This window comes from Hemicordylus capensis, chromosome 1, assembly GCF_027244095.1.
Source record: "Hemicordylus capensis ecotype Gifberg chromosome 1, rHemCap1.1.pri, whole genome shotgun sequence".
Lineage (NCBI taxonomy): Eukaryota > Metazoa > Chordata > Lepidosauria > Squamata > Cordylidae > Hemicordylus > Hemicordylus capensis.
The window spans coordinates 381,755,094-381,779,918 of NC_069657.1; the positions used below are offsets into that span (position 1 = coordinate 381,755,094).

The 24,825-nt window shown below is 41.8% G+C and overlaps 1 protein-coding gene across 3 annotated transcripts in view; it reads right to left on the reverse strand.

Moving 5' to 3' along the window:
* The window catches only part of LYST (lysosomal trafficking regulator), a 175,395-nt gene that overhangs the window by 27,187 nt on the left and 123,383 nt on the right, over positions 1 to 24,825 (reverse strand). For all 3 annotated transcript variants that reach the window (XM_053299902.1, XM_053299913.1, XM_053299907.1), the window contains 13 exons: positions 24,069 to 24,275; positions 15,288 to 15,464; positions 14,741 to 14,817; positions 13,708 to 13,896; positions 11,783 to 11,928; positions 11,595 to 11,691; positions 9,284 to 9,345; positions 6,041 to 6,096; positions 5,464 to 5,616; positions 4,483 to 4,727; positions 4,300 to 4,366; positions 1,930 to 2,086; positions 1,122 to 1,262 (listed from right to left, as the gene is read on the reverse strand). In XM_053299902.1, coding sequence (XP_053155877.1) covers positions 1,122 to 1,262; positions 1,930 to 2,086; positions 4,300 to 4,366; positions 4,483 to 4,727; positions 5,464 to 5,616; positions 6,041 to 6,096; positions 9,284 to 9,345; positions 11,595 to 11,691; positions 11,783 to 11,928; positions 13,708 to 13,896; positions 14,741 to 14,817; positions 15,288 to 15,464; positions 24,069 to 24,275 — 1,774 coding nt within the window. The remainder of the gene's footprint in view (positions 1 to 1,121; positions 1,263 to 1,929; positions 2,087 to 4,299; positions 4,367 to 4,482; positions 4,728 to 5,463; positions 5,617 to 6,040; positions 6,097 to 9,283; positions 9,346 to 11,594; positions 11,692 to 11,782; positions 11,929 to 13,707; positions 13,897 to 14,740; positions 14,818 to 15,287; positions 15,465 to 24,068; positions 24,276 to 24,825) is intronic.

Below are 24,825 nucleotides of genomic sequence, written 5' to 3' on the forward strand. Positions count from 1 at the left end.
GCAGGAAAATACACACTGTGAAATACCCTTTGGGCTGTAATGCTGTTCGAGATTGCAGACACATACATCTGCTATTTGTGAGTAAACTTAAGTTTGCAATGACATATGGGCACATTTAACATCACATGTATTTTGGCCCCAAATTCCTAGAAGATCCTCATATTTGGATGAATGAATCATTTTAACACACCCTTCTCATGAAGTTCATTCACCTATAAAATTTAATGGATGAAAACAACTTTCAGTGGCTCCCAAACATACTCCTAAATGTTGTCAAAGTTAAAACTGCAGCGCCAATGTGAATGTGGCAGGTAAATCATTGTCTATTGAACACAGTCCATATTTAAATGCAGAAAAACCCTATTTCGTTAGACAATGTTACAAGGAGAGGCACACACTACTTGAAAGAAAAAAAGAAACAAGGGCTGGTTCAGATTAACCCAATCTCTCATATCCGGTTATCACCCATCCTGGCATCACTGAAGGATGTCCCGATGTGCTGTTGGGATGTCCTGTAATCACATGAGAGGGATGTTCATCCAAAACCACAGGGTTTTAGAGCACATGTAGAGGGGTGATTTGGATGAACATCCCTCTCACATGACTAAAGGGCACACTGATAGTGTGCTGGGACATTCTTCAGTGATGCCAGGATGGGCACGCTCCAAGTGCAACACTGTCCTGCTCATGTGTTGAGGCTTGGGTTGGCTCATCTGAACCAGCCCATAGTGTTACCAGTGTTCCCTGTAACAGGGATTTCCAGATGTTCTTGACTATAGCTCCCAGAATCCCTAGCTGCAATGGCCTTTTGCTAAGGATTCTGGGAGTTGTAGTCAACAACACCTGGGAATCCCTGTTACAGGGAACACTGATTGTTACCAAATCTCTTTTTATGTCCATAGTTCACAAATGTAAAACCACAGCATCTGTGAGGCCAGAAAATTCAAACTGTTTCCACCAACCCCCACCCTCAGTATTTTTTGTTTATTCTCCATGTCATCTTTCCCTTCCACTTTTAGAATCACTTGTATTTGATTAAAAGGGCAGAGGGAGCTTAAGAATTCAGTCTGCAGTAAGTGTCAAGTGTACAGCGACTTTTTAAAGCTGATTTCTCAACACACCTTCTCTATTAACCAAAAATTCAGGAAGATAGAAAAATTCTGGTATGAGCTCCTTTACATCAGTCATAGATTCATACGATGAAAGACGCCAGGTTGTGTTGGTAGAGTGGAAGGTTCTGTCTGGAATATCAAAACTTTGATCTGTAAAACAAAGCCATATTGAGCTACTTACTTACACTGCAAAGAACATGTCACCCTAATTACACAGTTGCACTTTTTCAAATGAAACAGCAACTTTGTTTAACTGAAAAAGGCAAAATGCACTTACTGCTCCAGGCAAGATACAGTTCTTATAGTACATTGCACACTTTCTATTCCATTCATTTTTAACATAATTGTATATATTGAGCAAAAGCCACAGAGCAGCACTATATTTTATAAACCTCAATTCTATGCTGTGCTTTTAAGACAGAAAGCAAAATGCCTTTCATATAATATTGAATTCTAGGTCTTTAGCATTCTGAAATGCCACTCTCAGGTCTATCTTAAACCTGAAAAAAATTACTTTAAAATTACCTTGGTAGCTTTGAGGAAGAACAGACTAAGAAGCAGAAACTTATAATAGGGTAGAATAGCACAAATATGTATTATACTTTTCCTTTAAAAAAAGTAGTAGAGTTGGCACATGGAAACTAGTCAGCGTTTCAAACTTGTCAATTTCTGACTCTTCTATACTCCTTTTGAGAAGTCTAAAGTACAGTTTTAAAAATTATTTACTGAGCTTCTATGTTTCATAAATAGTTTCAATACAAAAGTGATCAGTTAAAACACGCCACATATGATGAAAAATCTTTGCCCAATCTCTTACCTTGATATGCTAAAAACATCTTTGTGAAAGGAGGCATTCTAACCAGGAAGTGAAGTACTGTTCCACTGTTGGAGTAGTGAGAGCCATAATGATAAGGCTGAACAGGTGGCATTGGGTCATCTTCTCTAGCTCCTTTACGATATTCTTCTTCTAAATACTGCAGTGGGCAGACAACATGGATAAATGTCAATTTGTTATAAAAAATACATTTATATTACCCCTTATTAGTAACAGAGGGCCAATTCAGATGATACATCTGAGTCAGCCTGACTCACATGCCATTAGGAATGTATAAACATGCAGGTTTCACACCCCCTCTTGGTGTATTCTTCATAAGAACATAAGAACAGCGCTGCTGGATCAGGCCCAAGGCCCATCTAGTCCAGCATCCTGTTTCACACAGTGGCCCACCAGATGCCGCTGGAAGCCTACAGGCAGGAGTTGAGGACATGCCCTCTCTCTTGCTGTTACTCCCCTGCAACTGGAACTCAGAGGAATCCTGCCTTTGAGGCTGGAGGTGGCCTATAGTCATCCGACTAGTAGCCATTGATAGACCTCTCCTCCAGGAAGTTATCCAAACCCCTCTTAAAGCCATCCAGTTTGTTGGCCGTCACCACATCTTGTAGCAGAGAATTCCACAAGTGGATTATGCGTTGTGTGAAAAAGTACTTCCGTTTGTTGGTCCTAGATTTCCTGGCAATCAATTTCATGGGATGACCTCTGGTTCTAATGTTATGTGAGAGGGAGAAGAATTTCGCTCTATCCACTTTTTCCACACCGTGCATGATTTTATAGACTTCTCTCATGTCTCCCCACAGTCGTCTTTTTTCTAAACGAAAAAGCGCCAAGTGTTGTAGCCTTGCCTCATAAGAAAGGCGCTCTAGGCTTCTGATCATCTTGGTTGCCCTCTTCTACACCTTTTCCAGTTCTACAATGTCCTTTTTTTAGATGTGGTGTCCAGAATTGTACGCAGTACTCCAGGTGTGGCCGCAACATAGTTTTGTATATGAGCATTATAATATTAGCTGTTTTATTTTCGATCCCCTTCCTAATGATCCCTAGCATGGAATTGGCCTTTTTCACAGCTGCCGCACATTGAGTCGACACTTTCAACGAGCTATCCACCACGACCCCAAGATCAGGTTTTCATAATTGTGTTGAAGGGGCTAGTTTGGACATACTGTCCGAACTAGACCCAGTATGTGTAAGAACATAAAAAGAGTTTCTAGATTAGGTCCAAGGCATTCGTTCAGCATTCTGTTTCCCACAGTAGCTCATCAGATGGCTCTGGGAAGCCCACAAGCAAGAGATGAAGACATTCCCTTTTCCTAGCTTTGCTCTCCTGAAACTGGTATTCAGAGGCATACTGCCTCTGAAACTGGAGCTAGCATATAGCCATCAAGACTAGTAGCCATTGACTGATCTGACCTGTCCTTGATTACATAGAAAATTTTATTAGTTTCTGCAGAAGCTTTTTGTTCCTAGGACGAGTCTGGGAATGATTCTCAGGCAACCTTCACCCTGTGAAAAAGTACCTAATGAACTGGGAAATCCTAGATTTATTCAAAGACTGAATTTCTTCAGTACTACAAAATAGAACACACTAGAAAGAGACATCACTCATTACTTTCTGAAGGTTTCAGTTAAAATGTTTTTATTTTTCTAAATATGTTTAATTATGTCTAGTCCACACTTCCTAGAAAATGACTACCTATTAGGGGCAAATTGCATATTCCATGCAACTGCACAGAATGAAGCTTCAGTTTAAAAAAAATAAAAAGGAGACCCAGCTTGCAGTTTTGAGAGTGCACCCCATTCTTTTCCTTTCTGCTGATATTCTGCTCAGAATGCCCCACTCACAGCTGCTCTCTCCCCACTATGGGTTTCCAGACCCATATTATATAGACCAACTTTCAATTATGGTGACTCAGCTATGGTACTAGGCTTATTTAAGTAAAGACTTAGTACTCAGCCTAATATATAACTGGAGCCTGTAGATATTATACAAAAATAAGCCTTGTATATTAGGGCAGGGGCTACTAAATAGTAGTCTTTTAAAAACCCATTAATCAAGTGGCAGGAATCTACTCAATGAAGTATACCTCAACTTGGTTAAGGCATTTTAAAATCAGTTAACTAACTTCACGGTTTATCCCTTTAGGACACATGCAACTGCTTCTTAAACAGAAATCAGCATGGAAAAGAAATGCTTGGGATTCAACAATAATCTTCCCTTCACTTATTTGAAGCAGATGCCACAAACAGATGAACAGTACTTGCTTAATACTAGTGGATTTTGTGAATATTGCACAGAATTTTCCTTACATACTGATTTGGCACTAAACAAGGAGGAATTAAATATTTTAATACCTTATAAGTATCCACATAACGATCTTCCTTTTCTTTACATTGTACAGCTATTGGTTTGACCAAATTTCTGAAATTACACAGATATTAAAATTTTCATTACTGATATTTGCCATAAACAGAAAGATAATTACAAATGGATGCTGTGCAAAAATAAATTTTACAATTAATGACACTGCTTATTACCTATAAACAGATGGATCATTCAGGTCCAGTGTTTCACTAGTATAGACGGAAAGTATAAAGGGAAATACTGGGTATTGCATGAGATCATTGAAGGAACGGCCAGCATGCTTGTTTAAATGAGTGAGGTATTCAAAATTAGTAATCTGTCCTGTATACCACAGGTGAGTTAATGCAGTAATGTTTCCATACTCCAAAAGATTAGGGAGGTTGTTTGTTAGGATGTTGTGGTACACATCATCACGCACCTGTAAAAAATAAAAATAAAAAAAATCAAAACATCAAGCTTTTATCAAACCACAAATAAATTCTTATGTTTATCTCAGTATTCTAGCCAAATACCTACAAGCATTATTTGAGTCTTAGTAAATATTAGTGTCAACAATATTTAGGCAATCATTACAAGCTTGAATGATCAATTATGTTCTGTCTGCAATGTAAGCCACACACATGCAGATACACAGTTAATCATGCTGTTTTATAAGGGACTCATTACAGCAATGATCTCAAGATCACTGAAACAAAAAAGCCACTCCATTCACATACAGGAGGACTGAAGTTAATGTGTTTCACATTAATATATTAATTGCTATTTCCATTTTTGCGGAACTTTATTGTCATGACTGTTGGGACAGATTCTCAAGAGCTCTGAAAGTCAATTAAAATAAAACCAAAAATCATTTGTTAAATTCAGTTTACTTTCACCACTAATAATCTTGAACAATAGTTCTCCTTCTTACCAAGAATCAAAATGACTGCAGTAACAAAAGGAGTCTGTGTGACTGACCTTACAGTAGATAAAAAAAATTGAAGAAAAAATTAGTTATAGCCAAATATTTCCTCCTCGCTAAAAAACAAGATCAATATAGCTATGCAAAATCATCCTTAATTTATTATATGAATAAACCAATTTTGATATGTACTACAGAACTTTAGGCAACCTATGCTCAACTTTCCTACATTCATGGGGGGGAAAGGTTTTACCTTTATGTTGTCAAACGCTAAAAGCAAAGTTCTGCCATTGGTTAAAAATATTTCCACAGCATTGTCTCTCAGCTGCCACCAACGCTTGTGGACCTCTTTGATTTCTTCATATGTCCAAGAAAAAGATGCTGGTTCAGTTTCTCCATGAAAACTCTGAAGAAAATGCAGTGTGTTATGGTTACTAGCCCTTCTGTAGTATTTAGAACTTCCACACTTTGCATAATCTACAAATGTTCTATTCAAAAATCAGATCTAACTCAACTCATTACAGCTGATAGAACACTGTTTTGACTAGAAGTTATAGTATCTGAAAAAAAGAAATAAAACTCCTTAACTACTTAGAACTAAGTGTTTTGAATATACTTTCCTACTTAATATGTCCTGGGGAAGGCAACAACTTAAATATTTACAAAAATAAAATCTAAAATGTATTTGATAAAAAATGCTCGCAATACACTTAAGAACCTATGAGCCTGAGCTCCTAGGAGTCTTAACACAGTTACAAATTATTGCTGAAATTACTGTGATTATAGACATAAGTTGTGGCGGGGGGGGGGGGGTTGCAGTTTTTACTTACTGAACTTTCGATTGTATCAGAAGCATTGTCCTCCACAAAATACATTCCATATTTGCCTGCACAACAAAACACTTATGAAATAGAGTTTTATTTTAGTCTACTTTGCATTTTGCACATTTGTTGCAGTATGTATCTATACTGGAAAAATACCACTGATATCAGCAAAGTAAAATGAAATTCAGCTAATGCTATGTTTTCAGCCAACTGAATAGTTTCTAAAAATGACTACCATGAGTAGCATCCACAGTATTCCTGGCAATACTGTTTCTCATGTTTTTTCCCCATAACAAAGCTTCTTGAAACTCCTGAAAAGTTGTGGATGAAGTAAGGGGACCTTCAGCAATGGTATGCAGTACAAGGGAAAGGAGGATACTTGGATATCACAAGGGGAGCCTCTAGTGGAGGCACCACTCTGTGGTTTCCAGGTAACCCCCCTTACCCTGCAGCCAAAAGTACTGTAAAGTGTTATAAGAGAAATCAAAAGACTCTTTAAATACCACTGTCCCACGCCATTTCAAGAATTCCCTCATTCTCTATCAAATCCTTTGGCTACCTCAACTACCATCCTCATCATTCACCACACTGCTTTCTGAATATTCCCTGAAGGGACAATTCGACCATCCGCTGGATGTAGTTATTGAGGTTGGACCTTCTAGAGTTAAATAGAATGGTTAAGCCAGTAATGCAGTTACCAGTCGGTTTAACTCATCTGAGAGTATTTCAATATGCCATGCAGTCTTAGGGGGAAAGAATTTAACCCGCCGCCCCTGTTAAAAATAATATTGTGGAACTATATGATTTGCTTATCCAGAAATTGTAGAGATTTTCTGTTAAGCCTGTTAAGAGGACAGCTGGTTCCAATTTTTTGCCATCTAAGAAACGGAATGATCACAAATGTGTGGCAGCAAAGTAAGCTCCTATTTCCATTTTTAAGTGTTATAAATCTAATCCTTCTGTCAATTCTAATTTAGTTCTGATAGAAAAATATATATACAATTTTACTGAAGAAAAAGAGCTGCCTCACTAGAAACCTGGGAGCAATAGATTTTTGCTGGCAGGAATAAAGATTCTTCCAGATTCTGGAGGATTACTGCCAGTTTATCTTAATCTGGTTGGACCCGCATGGCTTATTCTATGCAGTGGAGCAACAGCAAGAGAGGGGGCAGCTCTTGCCTGCGGGCTTCTCAGAGACATCTGGTGGCTCCCTTTGTGAAACAGGATGCTGGACTGGATGGGCCTTGGGCCCGATCCACTAGGGCTGTTCTTATGTTCAGTTTATGGTTGGGAGACTTATTTCCCTTCCTTATATGGAGAGCATGATACTCCCAATCCTTCAAAAGGACTTACTGGCTAATAATATCCAACAATGGGCCCCCAATTTCAGTTTTGGAGATTAAACAATTGATCACCAGTTGAAACCTGGTAAGGCTGCGGGAAACAATTTTATTCTGATAGAATTAATTAAGTCCAACGTGGAATGGTGCACACCAGTTTTAGCCTCTCTGTTCACATATATAGATCGATGGCTCATGTGATTGGGGTGTGGCTATTATAATTCCCTTATTTTAAAAAGGTAGCAGAGGGGATCCTGCCAATTATAAACCCATCAGCCTTTTAAATATAATTAGCAGATTATACACTGAACATATCTGCTGAAAGCTATGTGATTCGATTGATAACAAGAATATCTTGGAGGAGGAACAAGCCAGATTTAGAACTGGCAGATCAACCATGGATCACGGGTAAGTTTTGCAGTACTTAATTGAAAAATACACTGATAGCTCTAAAATATCACTTTTTGCAGCATTTGCCGACTTTAGAGCACCTTTAGACTCAATTTCAAGAATCTCCCTTTGAGCCAAATTAGAAAACTTTTCAGTTGATAGACATCTGTTATTATTGATATATAAACTCTACAATAAAACCAGTCTGAAAGTGAGATGCAGTTTGGTGGGACATCTGTCTAATCCACACATAAAGGTGTTAGGCAAGGGTGTATTTTGGCATCTTTTTTGTTTTAACATTTATATCAATTATTTAATTAAGCGGCGACAGGGTTTGGACCTGCATGCCCCTAAGCTGGCAAACAGACATTTGTCTAATCTATTGCAAGCAAAAGATGTGGTAATTTCATCACAAACCTAAGTTGGCCTAAAGAGGGCCCTTTAGTGATTTGGGGACTGCCTTCTACCTCCCCCATTTAAGTGACAAGATTTTTCATGCAGAATTTGGTATCTATAGGTAACCTGGAAGTATGATATTAAGAATTTCTTTTAAAAAACCCTTAAGATTTCACTGAGCATGTTCTGATGTAAAAAGTAGTGCATTCAGCTAATTTATAATTATATTTTATCATTTAGGTAGGCTGTCAGCAGGTAAGGAGACACAGCAAGTGTGCACGCAGGGAGAAAATGCTTATCTTGCAAGGGGAGGCCATAAGAGCAATCAGTCCAAGGTCCAAAATTACCTAGCTATTCTTGAGAGACATTAGGATTAATTGACGTAAATGGGTTAGCTCCCTCTTGCCCACTACCTTAATGACCGATATGGCCTAGTGATGTGCCCAGACTGATCCGGAGGCCATTCTACAGGCCACCAGACCGGTCCGGACCTGGGCGGTTCGGATTTGGGTGGTTCAGGGTGGGGGGGTCCCCTTAAGGGCGCGGGAGGGTTTACTTACCCCTCTCGCTGCTTCCCCCCTCCGGTGCCCGTTCAGATTCTGAACCTACCTTTTTGCAGCTGTAAGAAAGCTGCTTCTTGACCCAATAACACCTGGATCAGGAAGAATGCCTTTGGGATGTTGTACTATTTTTTCTAGTTTCATCTTGATCTTTATTTGCCTGTAATCTTTGTTCCTTTTTGTTGTAATAAGCCAGACTTTTACTTTTTTACTAGTGTGTGGGTTTTATACTATACTCGCCCTACCTATGCACCACCGCTTGGCTGCACACTTGTGATGGTTACTGGAGCCTGAAGATTTCCCCTGAGTTCCAGGGAATATCCATTGTGTTCTGAACATCCTTGGCCTTATTTTGGGGGTTCAGGGGAGCACAAAGCTGCCAACCTGCCTGGAAATGGCTGTAGGTGGCAGCGGAAACTCACAGGGAGCAATCAGGAGATGTAAAGGATTTAACGAAACAGGTTCCTGTGCCCCTTGTTCTCCACAGTGCTGTTCACCATTCTGTATATTAAAAATACACAGAATAGCTCAATTGAGTTGTTTATGGAAAGCACTTTTCTCACCTAGGAGCACTTCGCCAGGTGTCTCTCTAGATGGTGCTACATTTATGCATCTTCGATGAATTCTGAAAAGATATTCAGGAAATACAACATGGAAATACAACTTATGGACTAAAACATGTTCAACACAACCATTGTTATACTCCAGAGAAGAAGTCCTGTTCGTCTTCTCTAGCAAACCCAAAAGAGTGGCACACTTGAAGGCTAAGAACCTAAACAACTGTGAATCAAATTCACACTAAGGGTAAGCTGCATTCACACTAAGGGGAAGTTTTGTGCCTGTGCAGAGCCTTGACTCCACATACTGTACCCTTTTTGAACCTCATTTCCTCAAAATTGGCAATAGCAACTAGAAAAGGGGCAGAGAAGGGTAAAGGAAATGTAAGGTAAAATAAAGTGCAAAAGTAAAATGCAGAAAAACACTGATGTATAAGGTGAGCAGGGCTATCTTTAGGGCGGGGCAACTGGGGCAACTGCCCCGAGCTGGCACAGGCCCCGCTCTGAGCACACTGCAGCCTGCCCTGCTCTCTCTCCAACAATTTATCTCCCCGCCCCCCACAGCCAAGTCAAGTGCACACCTTTAGCACTGTGCTGGATTGCCTGATATTGAAAAAGGGTCTCTGCATGGCACACGCATGCTGCTACAGTTCCTTTCTTCTCCACTGCCCCAGCCATTAGATCACCTGGAATGACTTGGCATAGGACTTTGGTATTGAGGACAGATGTAGGGCAGGGTGAGAGGGCTAAGTATATTTAATTTGAAGTGCTTTGGACAAATTGTTGATATTGAATACTTTTTGAATTAAAACAAACCATCAAACAAGTCCTATGTGCTTTGTTTCATGACAGAAAATTACACAAACGTCTGGAACACACACACACACTCACTATGCTCTAGTTGGTTTGCAATCCAGAAAATCTGAGTGAGAACGGTGAAGCAAGGGGCATGTGTTGTGCTTTTATTTTTATTTCCCCCCCCCCTTACAAATGCACTGCATGTCCAAGCTGGTTGGACATGTCCAAAAACCTCACTCAGTTACTCACACACACTATTTACACTGTATGTCATCAGTCAGTAGGATTCTGTAATCATATGAAATGTTAAGCAGGCCCCACACATGCTGATTCACCCCCAACCCTACACCCAACTAGGGACCGCCCTGAAGATGAGACAGTAAAATATTCCAACTAAAGATGAAGGGGAGAGATTGGGGTGGTGGTGGTGGTGAAGGATAGTGAAGAAAGCTGAGGTAATTGAGGAGAAGAGGAAGTTCCCAATGATGCTGCCACTGCAGCAACTGATGAAGAACTGAGAGGAAAGGGCATGATCCAAACCTGCTGGGGTGCATCATGGGGGCAGAGTTCACACCAAAGGAGGACTGAGGTAAAACCCTAGGAGGTACCCAAAGACTCTGCACAAGCATACAAGTTCCCATTGTGTGAAGAGCAAAGAGACTACAAAGATCAGGACTGTTCCACTCCTTCCACCTCATTGCAGCTCCAGGCAACTCCTAAAAAGCTGCTCTTGAGGGTTGGGGATCTTCAGGAACAGTTGTGCTATGACCAATTACTTCTGTTGTGAATGGTCACTCATTTATCCTGTATACATCTGAGTTTTGTTCGGAAACATCAGATGGCATTTCTCGCATTTCACGGCTTTTTGATCTCACTGCTTACAATTTTTTTTTATAGCAGTACTTCTACCAAATGAAGTTAATGCCTCATGCATTTGATGAAGTGGACTCTAGTCCACAAAAACATTAGTCTTTAAGGTGTCCCCAAACCCTTTTAGGCATTTATTTTGCTATATATTATTTTGAATTTATGACACTATGGATCGCATCCAGAATAAGATGTGTGCAAGTGTAATGCTTCTAGTTCCACAAGAGTAGTGTTTTCAGCTTCCCCCCTTCCCTATGAAGTACCTTCCCTCTCCTACTCCACCTCCATGACTGCCAAAAATGTGTCCCTGAGGGTTGTGGGATCTTTTTTTGGAGGGGGAAGAAGGCTGTTGAGGGCAATGGGAATTGGCAGAAATCTTCCCTTTACCCATGTGGAAGCAGAAGCATTCTTCTCATGCATGGTTTGCTCAGGATGCTACCGATTAAGCTCATATAGCAAACAGAGAAAAGACAAACAAAAGACTTTCTGGTCAAATGAAAATGATTCTTACTTGCCATAAACGACCAGGTAAATGGCCATACAAGCCTGCATTATGTTAATTCTTCATTAATTTGTCACTTGTACTTATATTCCATAAATCAGAAAATATTTAAGATTGCATTTAAGATTTTTATCTCTCATTCAAACTAACCTTATAAGCTCACTGGCTGCTTTATCTTGTACAGTGGAAGAGTGAGATGAATGTGTTTTGTCTTCAAACAGATACGCCAGAGGGGGTTTAATAATCTCTATTAAAAAAATACACATACAACATAGATTTGTTTTGTCTTTTTAGAGAGTAACTGGATGATTCCGAGTCCATAAGATATTAAAAGTTACCTTCTGGTTTCTGTCTGTCTTTCAAAAGGTATTTATTTGGAATAGTTAAGTAGCACCTCTGCAAACGGCGTCTCTCTCTGTTAGGACCTTCTGTTGGATCTAGTTGCCAAGATGTCGGGTAGGAAGCAGGGTCATACCAAAGTGCTCTGAAAATAAAAGCATTTTACTAAGAATCAGGAACTGTCTCACTACCAGTTTAAGATATGATACAAAATGCTAAACATCTGAATCTCTCCAACATCATTTTAGGTCCAACAATTCTGAAGAGCCTTAAAATATCAACATATATGTTAAAAATGTGATGTCAGCTGCACATACTTAGGTGCAAACTGAATAGGACAGTTAACACATCATCTTTCCATTTTTATCTATATATTTATTTATTTTACTAGCAGCAACCATGGGGGCAGATGGGAAATATGGATTAGCACTGTGGGTGGGTCGGAGGTGGTTCATCCTTCCCCGTTCTGCAGTCCCAATGATAATCACTTGCTCCAGAGTCGATATTTGACAATAATTCCCCACTGCCCAGCAGAAATTTCTCTGGGAGAAATAACTAGGGAAGTGGGGGCAAGGGGAGAGATTTTCATCAGGATCATGGCAAAATGGGAAAAGCTAACTCCCCTCTGAGCTTGCATTCAGGGGCGTAACTATAATAGGGCAAGGGGAGACAGTTGTCTGGGGGCCCACTGCCTTGCCCCCCCGAGGCAAGTCACATGACTGACTCCCCCAGCTGCACACCCGCCTGGGCTTCCTTCAGTTGTATTCATCCTCCAAAACTAAAATTTATTTATTTTATTTATTTTTTACATTTTATATCCCGCACTTCCTCCAACGAGCCCAGAGCGGTGTACTACATACTTCGGTTTCTCGTCACAACAACCCTGTGAAGTAGGTTAGGCTGAGAGAGAAGTGACTGGCCCAGAGTCACCCAGCTAGTTTCATGGCTGAATTGGGATTTGAACTCAGGTCTCCCCGGTCCTAGTCCAGCACTCTAGCCACTACACCACGCTGGCTCATCCACAAATCACAAAACCCGAATTGTTTTAAATTTTTATATGTGTTTTAATTGTTTTATCTGTTAACCACCCAAAGACGAAAGTTTGGGTTGTATACAAGTCAAATAAATAGATAGATAGATAGATAGATAGATAGATAGATAGGTGATCACGGCACTCAGCTGCCTTGCTGATCACTCAAAAGGTCGCCGTACATGTGCGGCAGCCAGCTAAGCAGCAGGGGCAGGGCAACCTACCCTGGGCTGCTCGGTCAGGGTGGCTGATGCCACATGTGCAATGGAAGAGAAGCTGCTGGATTGGATGGCCAAACACGGGCCACCGCTGCCCTCCCTACACCACTAGGCACTAGTAAATCTATTTGGTCTACCTTTCAGTGGCTAGCATTAAACTGGGAAGTGCAGTCTTGACACATAAGCTTCCATTCCATATTTTTAATATACTTTTATTTAACCTGACTTCTGTGGATGAAACGGGCAAAATTATTTCAATGAACCATATTTATATGCTACATTTAGTAATTCTTCTAAAATTACAGCAACTATACTTTTACTAAAATCCCTTAACTTTTAGTCTGTTTTAAATCTGTAGTGGGATGCTTTCCTTAAGGAAGAAAAAAAAGATATCTAGAATATTTGTAAACACTTCGCAATATACCAGATATTACTTGCCTTCTGAGACTTTCCTCAGTGGGCAGTTTTGATTGTGCTGACACTGAAGATGTCCAACAGCACAACCCCCCACCCTTTGGATGCTCAAGTTCATTTTTTAAAAGTATAAAGATCTTCACAAAAGAGCAAGCAGTGAGTGTCTGTCACACGCCCACGCACCCACGGTGGGGTGGGGGGGAGGAGTACAAGATAACCGCTCATGCCTTGAAGGAAAGATGATCACAGTGAAGTTATTTACCTGTCATGTGTAAGTTGCTGAATAAGCTCCTGCCAGTGTCTGCTGGCACTTAAGTCTGCTTTATATATTCCTCGGATGTGCTCCATCACCTTCTTTCTTTCAATTCCTTGTGATGAAGAGACAGCCTGGGTGATATCACCAGCTATTTTAGAAACATCCTTTGACTTTGCATCCAGGCGCTGAAAGAGACTGCATGAGGAAACTATTTTTAAAAGAGGATCCCACTCTACATTAAATCATAATAAAGTTGAACAGCTGGGCCCAAAGTCTGCATGCACCAGGACATTTCTGTGCCCCACTTCCCATAATAATTCCTCATGACACCCAAAATGCCTCACTCTGGACCCTCCAGAGTGAGATTCAACATGGCAAGAAAAAATGCAGATGGAAATCAAGTCACCATTCTCTCCATGAGTGCACGAAAAGACTTTCTACTCATGAGTAAGGGATGAAGATGTTTGATCCTAGCCCATAAGACCACCACCACCAATAATAATACTTATTATTTATTATATTTTTTCTTATTTATTGCATTTTCCACCCATTATTCACTTAGTGTTTAACCAAGTAGGAAAAGACATTTCTTGCTGAGCTATCATATTTAAACAGTCTTTTTCATGTTTCAGAACCCAAGATGCAGTATAGCAGTTAGTTGGAAAACTGTAGCTTTAAATATCTGTTTTAAATTGAACTCTGCAATGAGGTCATGGACAACTATACAAACCTTATGACAATATAGTAAAGCATAGCGGTTGGAACTAGACTTTGCCAAAACATGGGGCTGCTGCTTGAAACAGCAGCCTTTTTCTCCTCTCTAATAATAATGTCATGCATCCCCCTTTCCCTACTCCATGTTGTTGGCTGCCACAGAAGTTAGTAGAAATAGGTTAAAAAAGAAAGAAAGATGGAATGATGAAACGTGTGTGTTGTTATATGTTAGGGAGGGGAGGAGAGAGTGTGTGTCAGTTTGTGGTGCCAGCCCCATATTTGTCAATGTCTGGTTCCATCTTCACAAAAAGTGGTTCCAACTTACGTTTGTCGATTATTAGACATGGTCTTCTCCCAAGCAGCTTTGTTCACGTTTTCTTCTTCCTCATATTTTTTTTGATCCTAGCAAAAGTTGTTTAAATAGATTCACAACTAAGCTTAAGAATATAAGAAATAATGGACTAGTCATCCCCAGTCTTTCCCTGCTTTCGCATTCCTCCCTCCCGTCTGCTCTCTTTTTTGTCTCTCTTTTCAATTATAAGCCTTCAGGGCAAAATCTTGTCTTCTATCGATAAATCATTGTGTACACAGATGATGAAATAAGGAGAGGGGAGACTTTTTCAGTAATATTAAAAATACTGGAAAATGAATTGTTTGCATAAAGTGTATTTTATTACCTTCCCAATTTTTATTGGCCTCACAAGCATATTACAAACACCTCCAGGAGACAATCTTATATATAAACAAATCCCAAGTAAGGCATATATGTGACTCACAATGGTGTGAAAGAATTCTTACATGGGAATATTTCAATGCCATTAATTTAATGAAATAGGGATTAGTAAGGAAAGTGATTATATGGATTTACACACCTCTTTCATAGCTTTTATGAATTCTGGGTTTGGTTGTGCATTGATAGGAATATATTTGTAGCCACAAAGTTTTAATGCATTCATAAATACATCCACTGATAACTGATCTTCTTTGCTTAGTTCATCCTTGTGATCATGTATCAGCTCAAACAAGTAGAGTGACAACTTGGGCCCATGCTGGGGAAGAAATGGAAGTTAAACTTTTATGACAAGATAATTCATGCATATATTTTATAAACACAATTACTTATAAAATGCAATTCCATGCCCCCAACGGGGCTTGGGGCTTACAAGTCTTGATTTTTGAGCAGTTCCATATATAAAGGAATGGCAAACCACTTTTGAAATGGAGAGGAGTTGAACAACCAGTTGTGATATGGCTTGGTTTTCTGATGTTCCAACAAAAAAAGTCAAACATCTCACCAGCGATGTACATGTCATACCTAAATCTATAAAACTAGATATAAAACTAGGCAAGAAAACCTGAAAAAACAGGTTGCTCACCTGTAAGTATTGATCTGAAAGAGTGGGTCATAAGAGTGGGTTCTGAGCCTGTGTGGGACCAGTTGGGCAGAATTGACTAGCTCCTTAAAGCACTTAGCCCTGCCCCCTGCACATGGTGCACTTCCTTAGTTTGGGCAGGCTAACATTCCCTCCTCAGTACCTGAAGGACCAACATTTAGATGCAATCATCGTATGGAAACAGACCACAGTACAACAAGTTAAGAAGCCATAACTATTCTTGAAAACATACATTCTGTCACTTTGCAAACTGCAGCGGGGCCAGTGGGAGGGTCTTATGACTGCAACAGAGAAATTCCAGATCAATAGTTAGAGGTGAGCAACCTGCTTAACTGGATCATGATCCATTGCACTACACCAGTGTGGTGCAGTGGTTAGAGTGCTGGACTAGAACTGGAGAGACCCGAGTTCAAATCCCCCTTCAGCCATACTACTAGCTGGGTGACTCTGGGACAGTCACTTCTCTCTCAGCCTAACCTACTTCACAGGGTTGTTGTGAGGGTAAACTTAAGTATGTAGTACATTGCTCTGGGCTCCTTGGAGGAAGAGTGGGATATAAAATGTAAATAAATAAATAAATAAATAAATAAATAAATAAATAAATAAATAAATAATAAATAAGAGTGGGTGACTAACGAGCTGTCAGTCTGGAGGCAAGTGTAGTATGCTAACACACACTACACCTTTTCAGCACACCCTTCCCGAAGCTGGCCTGAGCTGCAGAGCAAAGGTCAAATGCATAATGCTTCACAAAAGGTATACTCAGAGGATCAAATTGCTCCTGTGCAGATGTATCTGAGCTTAATGCCAGCCATATGGGCAGCAGAAGTAGCGTAAGCCCTGGCAGAGTGAGCCAGTATGGTCCTTGGGGGCTCTACTTTCTGGCATTTGTATGCCAGGAAAACAGATCCCACAATCGAGTGGGATAGTGTCTGACTAGAAATTTGGCAACCTTTCACCTTGCCCTTGTAGCTGACAAGAAAGTGTTTTGTCCTTCTATATAGGTTTTGGTCAACTGCAAGTAGAAGAATGCATGCCTTATGTCCAAGGAATAAAGCAAACGCTCAAACGCTGTTGTGGGATTCCTGGAAAAGGTAGGTAAGACGATGTCGCTGTTGATATGAAAGTCTGTAACAACTTTAGGCCTAAACTCAGGGTCCAGGTGAAGCACTACCTTGTCCTCATAAAATTTAATATAGGGGACATCAATGCTCAGGACATTTAGTTTGCTGACCTGCCTAACTGACATTATGGCTAACAGAAAGGCCATCTTTAGTGTCACAAGCTTAGGAAGGGCTGTTGCCATGGACTCAAAAGGAGGCTCTGTTAGAGCAGACAGAACAAGGGGCAGGGTCCATTGTTCAATAGGCCATCAGATAGGTGGGAAGAGGTTGTTCAGACCTTTTAGGAATCTTTTGGAGTCTGGATGCGAAAAAACTGTCTTTCCGTCTCATCCGGGATTATGAGCAGAAATAGTGGCCAGATGAACTTTGATGGAAACATTGGCCAGCTTCTGCTGCTTCAGGTTTATGAGGTATAGCAAGACTTGGCGAGAAGTAGCCAAATGAGGCACAGAAAGCTGTGCCTCTGTGCAGGCAGCTTAAAGCACTTCCACTTGCTGTTGTAGTTGACGCGAATAGATTTATTCCTGTCATTGAGGAGAATATCATTCAAAAGCCTATCCTCCAGGCAGTCAAGTTTAGGATTTTCAGGTTGGGATGATGGAGCTTTCCGTCCTCCTGTACCAGGAGATTGTCATGTTGAGGCAAACGTCTATGGTGACCCTTCAACAGTCTGAGTGCCTGTTGAAACCATGGCTGCTGGGGCCACCATGGAGCAATCAATATACAATCTGCAGATTCCTGCAGGATTTTTGCCAGAACTCTGTTCTACAGAGAACAAGGAGGGAAAATGTACAGTATCTTTTGACCCCAGTTGGATTGGAAGGCATCCCCTCGGAGTTGTGGCTGATGCCGGCCCTCGAGCAATAGTGGAGGCACTTCTTGTTCACGTGCATTGTGAATAAGTTGACTTCTGGAGTCCCCCAGGCCCTGAACAGCAGCTGGAGGAACTGCATATTGATCTCCCATTCCTGTTGTTGCAGAAAAAGTTGAGACCTGCTGAGATGATCCGCTAAGGTGTTCTCCACAAGTTTGATGTGGATCGCAGTCAGCGTTATCTGCTGTGCTATGGCCCAGTTCCAAATTTGCAGGCTTAGCATGCAAAGGGAGCAGGAGACACTCTCTCCCTGGAGGTTTAAAATAAGTGATCGCCATAGGCTGATTGTCCAGGCTGATTTGGACCACTTTGCCCGTCAGATGGCTGGAAGCCGTTCTAAAAAGTTGATATGCATTTGATGCTGGTTTGGAGATTAGAGACCCTGTGCTCAAAGATCCCTGCAGTGGGCTCCCCAACTTCACAGGGAAGCATCCACTGTGAGCCAAGCAGATGGTTGAGGCATTTGGAAGGAGATTCCCGACAGCAGGTTGACTTCCTTTGTCCACCACTGGAATGAAGCCAGAATCGGATAAGGAATTGTCGGCAGCATTTGAGTGCTGTCCACATTGGGCTAGAAAACTGACAGAAAACAGTGCTGAAGATGTCTGAGTCGAAGTTTCGCATAGTGCAAAGTGGAGTTTCACGATGCCGTGAGGCCCAGCAGCTTCTGAATTTCATGGGCTTTCGGTTTTGGTTGTGCTATGAAAGTGACTATCAGGGTCTTGATGTGCAAGAAGCACTCCTTGGGCAGAAATGCCCACTGTGCCTCCACATTGAGAACAGCCCCTATGTAACCTATGCGTGTCACTGGCTGGAGCCTGGACTTTGACCAATTGACCTGAACACCCAGGTCCTTGAGTAAGTTCAGGACTGTCAAGACCTGCGAAACTAACTGATCTTTTATCCTTCCTGCCAGGAGCCAGTTGTCAAGATATGGGAAGAAATTCCCAACCCCTGCAGCCAGAGGTGCACTATGATCACAGCCATGCACTTTGTAAATAAATGGGGCGCTGTCGCCAGACCAAACAGAAGGATGTTGTACTGGCAGATCTGGTGCCCCACCATGAACCTGAGGTACTGCCTGTAATTGTGCTGGATCCCAATGTGGAAGTACGCATCTGAGATCCAACATTGTGAATCTCTGCTGTCCGTGGAAGAGAGGAAGGATGCTCTGCATCGTTACCATGTGAAACCTGCCTATGTCCATGTGATGGTTCAGCCACTTTAGATCCATGACTGGCCGTAGACCCCCACCCCATTTTGGGACCTGGAAGTAGCAGGAGTAAAAAACCCACCACTGATCTGTCCACCGAACAGGTGATATCGCCCCTTTGTCCAAGAGAGTCTGAACTTCTTCCATCAGAAGTGGGGATGCAGGCATGTACTTGATCCCATTCAACAATGGCAGGGTCGTGAATTCTATCACACAGCTTGTCTGAACTATGTTAAGGATCCAGCAGTCTGGTGTTATGTTGCACCATGCAAAGGCATGACTTGCCAGCCTGATGTTGGAGGCAGCTAAGATGGAAGGTTGTAGAGAAATCAACGGTGTTTAACTCCTGGACCAGGGGATTCAGTAGAGTGTCCTCGCGGTCAAATATGTTATTTGCCTGAGTCGGCAGTCTTCAGGCAAGTGCCTTGTGAGGCCCTAGATTTCTGGTTAAAGGGCTTCCTACTGAAGCATTGATATGGCTTACAGAAGTCTCTCCTGTCTGTCTGCTTGTAGGCATACTATCTCTTACCGTACTGGTGGTGTTTAGAATTATGAGCCAAAAAAGTTTTAGCGGTTAACTTTGGTTTTTTGATGGACTCATGGTGGAGTCTGGTTTCACAGAAGAGACCCTTCCCATCGAATGGTAATTTCTCCACATGATCTTTCATATCTAGTTGAAGCATGGTGGAGCAAAAGCCAAGAGTGTCTGTAAAGAGACAGCAGTTGCTCAAGTCCGAGATTCGGTTTCTGCTAGGTGCTTGGTGTTACTTGATTGCTGCCTAGTTAGGAGGGTAACTTTGGAATGGATATAGTTGAACTTGGCCAGAAATTTGTCCGAAAATAGGTCAGCCTGCTCTTGAAAAAGCTCATCTCAGAGGGTGTGCATATATTTAGTGAAACAGGCAGCGTACTTTGCAATCTTCACAGCCAAACAGGAGGTAGAGTAAATCTTTCAGCCCAGGATGTCCAACATTTGTCCCTCCTTGTCCCCTGGCATAGTATGTCTCCTGCCAGTTTTAGAACATGAGGCACAATCCACAATGACAGAGTTGGGAGGAGAGTGTTTCAATAGAAAGTTATTTTCTTCCTCTTGAATTCTATATAAATTCTCCAAGTGTTCAGAGGTGGGAGCAGTGGTTTGGAGAGTTTCCCATGCTGACTTCGCAGCTTTGGAGATCACAAGCAGCATACGGAGGTAAACTGGTTGGGTAGTAGCCGCTGAGTTAAAGAACTTATAAACAGGATCTTCCACATCTTGCACCTGCATCTTTAATGTCAACTCAAGTGCGGAAGCAATCTCCAAGATCTGCCGGTGATAGGAACACATCTCCTTGTTAAGAGACATCAATTGGCATTACCTTGAGCGGGGCGGGGGGCGGGTGTCATCAGGGTGTTCTCAGGAACCCAAGGTAGTTGAACCCGAATCATAGCCATCAGTTAAGATTATGGTACGTGGCACAGAAGGAGAAGGAGCCTTCTTCTTAGTGACCATTTGAGTAGCAGACGAAGTTGTGTCAAGGACCACCATCTGGGTAAGCTGACTTTTCTGAGGATGAGGGCAAGCTGAATTGGAAGCTTAAGTACCTAAGCATTGTCTGTTCTCGGAGACGCAACTTAGGTCGACATCGAGACCCCAGTATTTATTTATTTTATTTAACGCATTTGTATTTCGCCCAAAATGCAAGTCTCTGCACAGTTTACAACAAAACAGTGAAAACAGCAGATAAAAAGAATAAAACATTTCAGCAATTAAAATTTAAAATGTTAAAACTATTAAAAAGACTATTAAAACAATATCTAATTAAAAGTCTGGGTGAACAAATGCATCTTGACTGCCTTTTAAAAATGTGTAAGAGATAGGGAGGCTCTTATTTCAGCAGGAAGTGTGTTCCAAAGCCTTGGGGCAGCAACGGAGAAGGCCCATCTCTGAGTAGCCACCAGATGAGCTGGTGGCAACTGTAAATGAACTGCAGTAGTAGCTGGCATAGGCAATGCAGTGACCTGGGTCAACATCAAGACCATAGTAGAGGCCGGTTGAGACAATTCTAGTGGAGGCATCACTTGGGTGGCTATAGGCACCATCAAAGCAGACAATTGGCGACGTGCCTTCCAGAGTTTATACTCTTGGTAATCCAATGGAAGCCTGGGGAGAGCAACTGCACCTGTGGAATATCTCCCCAACCTCCTCTGTGCACCAAGCCCTATGTGGCAGCATAGTCCCTAGGGGCTTTCCATGTTAGGAGCCAGCGTGGTGTAGTGGTTAGAGTGCTGGACTAGGACCGGGAAGACCCAAGTTCAAATCCCCATTCAGCCATGATACTACCTGGGTTACTCTGTGCCAGTCACTTCTCTCTCAGCCTAAGCTACTTCACAGGGTTGTTGTGAGGAGAAACGTAAGTATGTAGTACACCGCTCTGAGCTCCTTGGAGGAAGAGCGGGATATAAATGCTACTACTACTACTAATGATGATGATGATGATGATGTATGTGGACTGGAGGACTGCATCAACTAGAAAGGCTTGAAAGCTGCCGGTGTGGAATGAGTGGAGAGACGAGTCCAAGAAGGTGAAGTTCCTGGAGTTTTTGGTATTGAGAATATGCCCTCCTCCTCGGTATCAAGACCGTGGCTTAGGAACCCATGAAAGGTTGATGCCAACAGAGTGCTTTCAGTGGAATCTAGCATATTCAAAAGACGTTGGGCGTCACCCGGCCCCAAGCCAGTTCCAGATTGTCATCCTCAGCATCAACGTTGAAAGAGACAGGGGAAGACGAACGACAGAGAGCGTGCTGTGCATGGAGAGTGGCTGGAGACCGAGATTGCATCGGTGTCGTAGTGGGCAATAGGGAGTGTTCATGGTGTCAAGTAGTCAATACAGTGGCCAGTACCGACTTCAGTGTCGCTGTCAGTGTCGAAGCAGGGCACCGAGCCATGAGGATGGAAGAGCCAAGCACCACAACCTCCAGAGTCGGTGAATGAGATCGAGGAATCACCAACGCTGACTGGAGAGTCAGAGAAGTCATTGCCCGCAAAGCAGTGGGGGGGTCTCCTTATTCCTGGATTCGGCACTCTTTCTTCCAATGTTTCTTGGGAGGAGCAGCCACTTCAGCATCAGACCCTCGATGTTGAGACTTGTGCCGCTTATGATGGGCTGAGTCAGAAGAAGGTTTGGGCATCTCAAATGTGGCGGTGGTGGAGTGAGGTTTTAGACTCCACAGTGGCAGACCGCAACAACTTCAACACTGAGCCGGATGTTGATGCTGAATTGGATGTCGAAGGCACGGGGGTGACAGCTGGAGACCTGGGCATCGGCGTGGCAGGATGCAGCACATCATCATAAAGGGTGGCCTGCAAACGGAGGGCTCTATTTTTCCTAGTTTGGTGAGAGAAAGACAGACAGGTCTTACAAGTAGAGGTGCTGTAATCCTCTCCCAAACAGAGTAGGCAAAGTTTGTGGTCGTCTGCTGAGGGGAGTTTGGCACTGCAGCGCAGACAACGTTTAAAGGTCTTTTTCTTATCCATAGTCCATAGTAGGTAAATAAAACAGGGATACTCAAACAGCATAGCAGAGAGTCCGTTCCGAGTCTAAACTGAGTTAAGCCATCCAACAATCCACACTGATTATCAAGAAAACTGTCCGTTTGTTCAGAATAAAACTTAGAATGCCGAGAGAGAGAATAGTATGGTCCGGTTCAAGTCAGAGGATAAATTAAACTAAGCAAATTTCTATTTTTGTTTCCACATAAACTGTTCCAATCCGAGGAGCACGCTGTTTGAGGTGCCGACACAATCATGGTCAGAAAGGAACTGAGGAGAAAATGGTAGCCCGCCCAAAATAAGGAAGTGCACCACATGCAGGGGGTGGGGCTAAGTGCTTTGAGGAGCTAGTCAATTTTGCCCAAATGGACCCACGCAGGGACAGAACTCACTCTTATGAATGCAATGGATCATGATCCAGATGAGGCTGTACCACAAAATCACTGTCAAAAGGATTTGATAATGTTGCACATAGGTTATATAGAAAGCTGCCTTATACAGAATCAGAACATTGGTCCATCTAGCTCAGTACTGTCTATACTGGCTGTCAATGGCTCTCCAAGATTCCAGGCAGGGATCTTTCCTAACCCTACCTAGAAATGCCAAGGAGTGAACCTAGGGCTTTCTGTATGCAGAGCAGATGCTCTCCCACTGAGTTATGGTGCTTCCTTGACTGTACCATATGACTGGTACCACCATGACATCACCATGCAAATGTATATGGCGGGAAAACAGATGGATCAGTTACACAAGCCATGTCTGCTGCTGGAAAATTGAGTCCTACTTATTGTCCTCATGTCTTAGTGACTTCCAGATTGGACAATTATAATATAGTCTTTGTGGGTATTTCTGAACATGGTCCAGAAACTACAGGTGGTACAGAATACTGCTACTCATTTATTGATGGGAGTGGGACAAGAACAAATTGCACCTGTTCTGAAATGCCTGACTTTGTTTCTAGCTTATATTTGGCCCTGATGCAAGGTTCCTTACAGGGTCTGGTCTTGAATAATCTCAAGGAATTCCCTTGCTCCAGGCTTTAAGATCTGCCAATGAGGCCCTGCATCAGATTCTACTTCTTAGGAGCTAAAGACGTCCTCTAGTAGAAGGGCCCTTTTCTGTGTGCAGCTGTGGAACACACTTCACTGTGAAATCCACTTGTCAAGAGGCACATTAAAAAGTTATTGCACCAGACATTTGGGAATTATATGAAGGATGTTTTTTTTACTATTGCTTTCATTTAAGTTTATAATGGTTTAATTTTGTAAACAAACATTTTGAATACTCTTGGCAAATGTGAGTAAATATACACATCTGTGGAAGTGCTTTCTGTTAAATCAGAACTAGAGATTCACAATACTGTTTCTCTGACTTATGAAGGAGAACTAAGAAGAAGGGTCTCTCTCTCTCTCATTTGCATGTTAAGTGTGTTCACCATAAATAAATTATCTGAAACATTTTAGTAGCATTATAGCACTTTTGCATTCAGTGTTAGAAATGCCTGAATGCTTACATGCAAAGTTGAACTTAGACAGTCTCGCAAGATGTCTTGCTGGTTTATTTCAGATACTATCTGCAAAGTTTGTTTTCTTTCTTGTATAGATCGTGCTGGAGACAAAGCATGCACAAGCAGTCTTCCGAGCTGCACTCGAAATGTATCCTTACAGGACCAGAGAATTCTCTTCCACTTTTGCTTTGGGGTACTTGTCCTGCTTGTACCCTAAAAAACAAAGAAAAACAGAAGTTCTCTTACTGTATATTTCCCCCTAACATAGACTGGATTCTCAGATTAGACTTTGCACACATAATACTATGCGAGCACCTTAAAAAAGGGATGTGTGTCTGTGTGTCTAGATATGGAACACACATGATGAAAGGAAAGACTACAAGCATTACTGAAAAATTTAGAAGTTCTTATGAAAGAAGTACAGACCGATTTGGGATTTTTTAAAAATACGAACGGAGATAGCATATCAACTCATCTCCAAAAGTGAATTAAAAAGATGTACTTGTTTTAGAAACTGTGTGGAAGTTTGAATATAGAACATCTCTTGTCCCCAAACAAGGCATTTTTATTCATACTAAGATATATTTTTTGTTTACAGGTTAAAAATGACCCAATGTTTATTTTTCAAAAAGGAGAAGAAAAAACAGGTTGCTCACCTGTAACTGATGATCTGGTAGTGATCTGTTGATATCCATTAGAATGGGTTCTGCGCCTGCGCGGAAGCCTCTCGGTGTCGAGTTCTACAGCTCCTCATCGGTGCCTG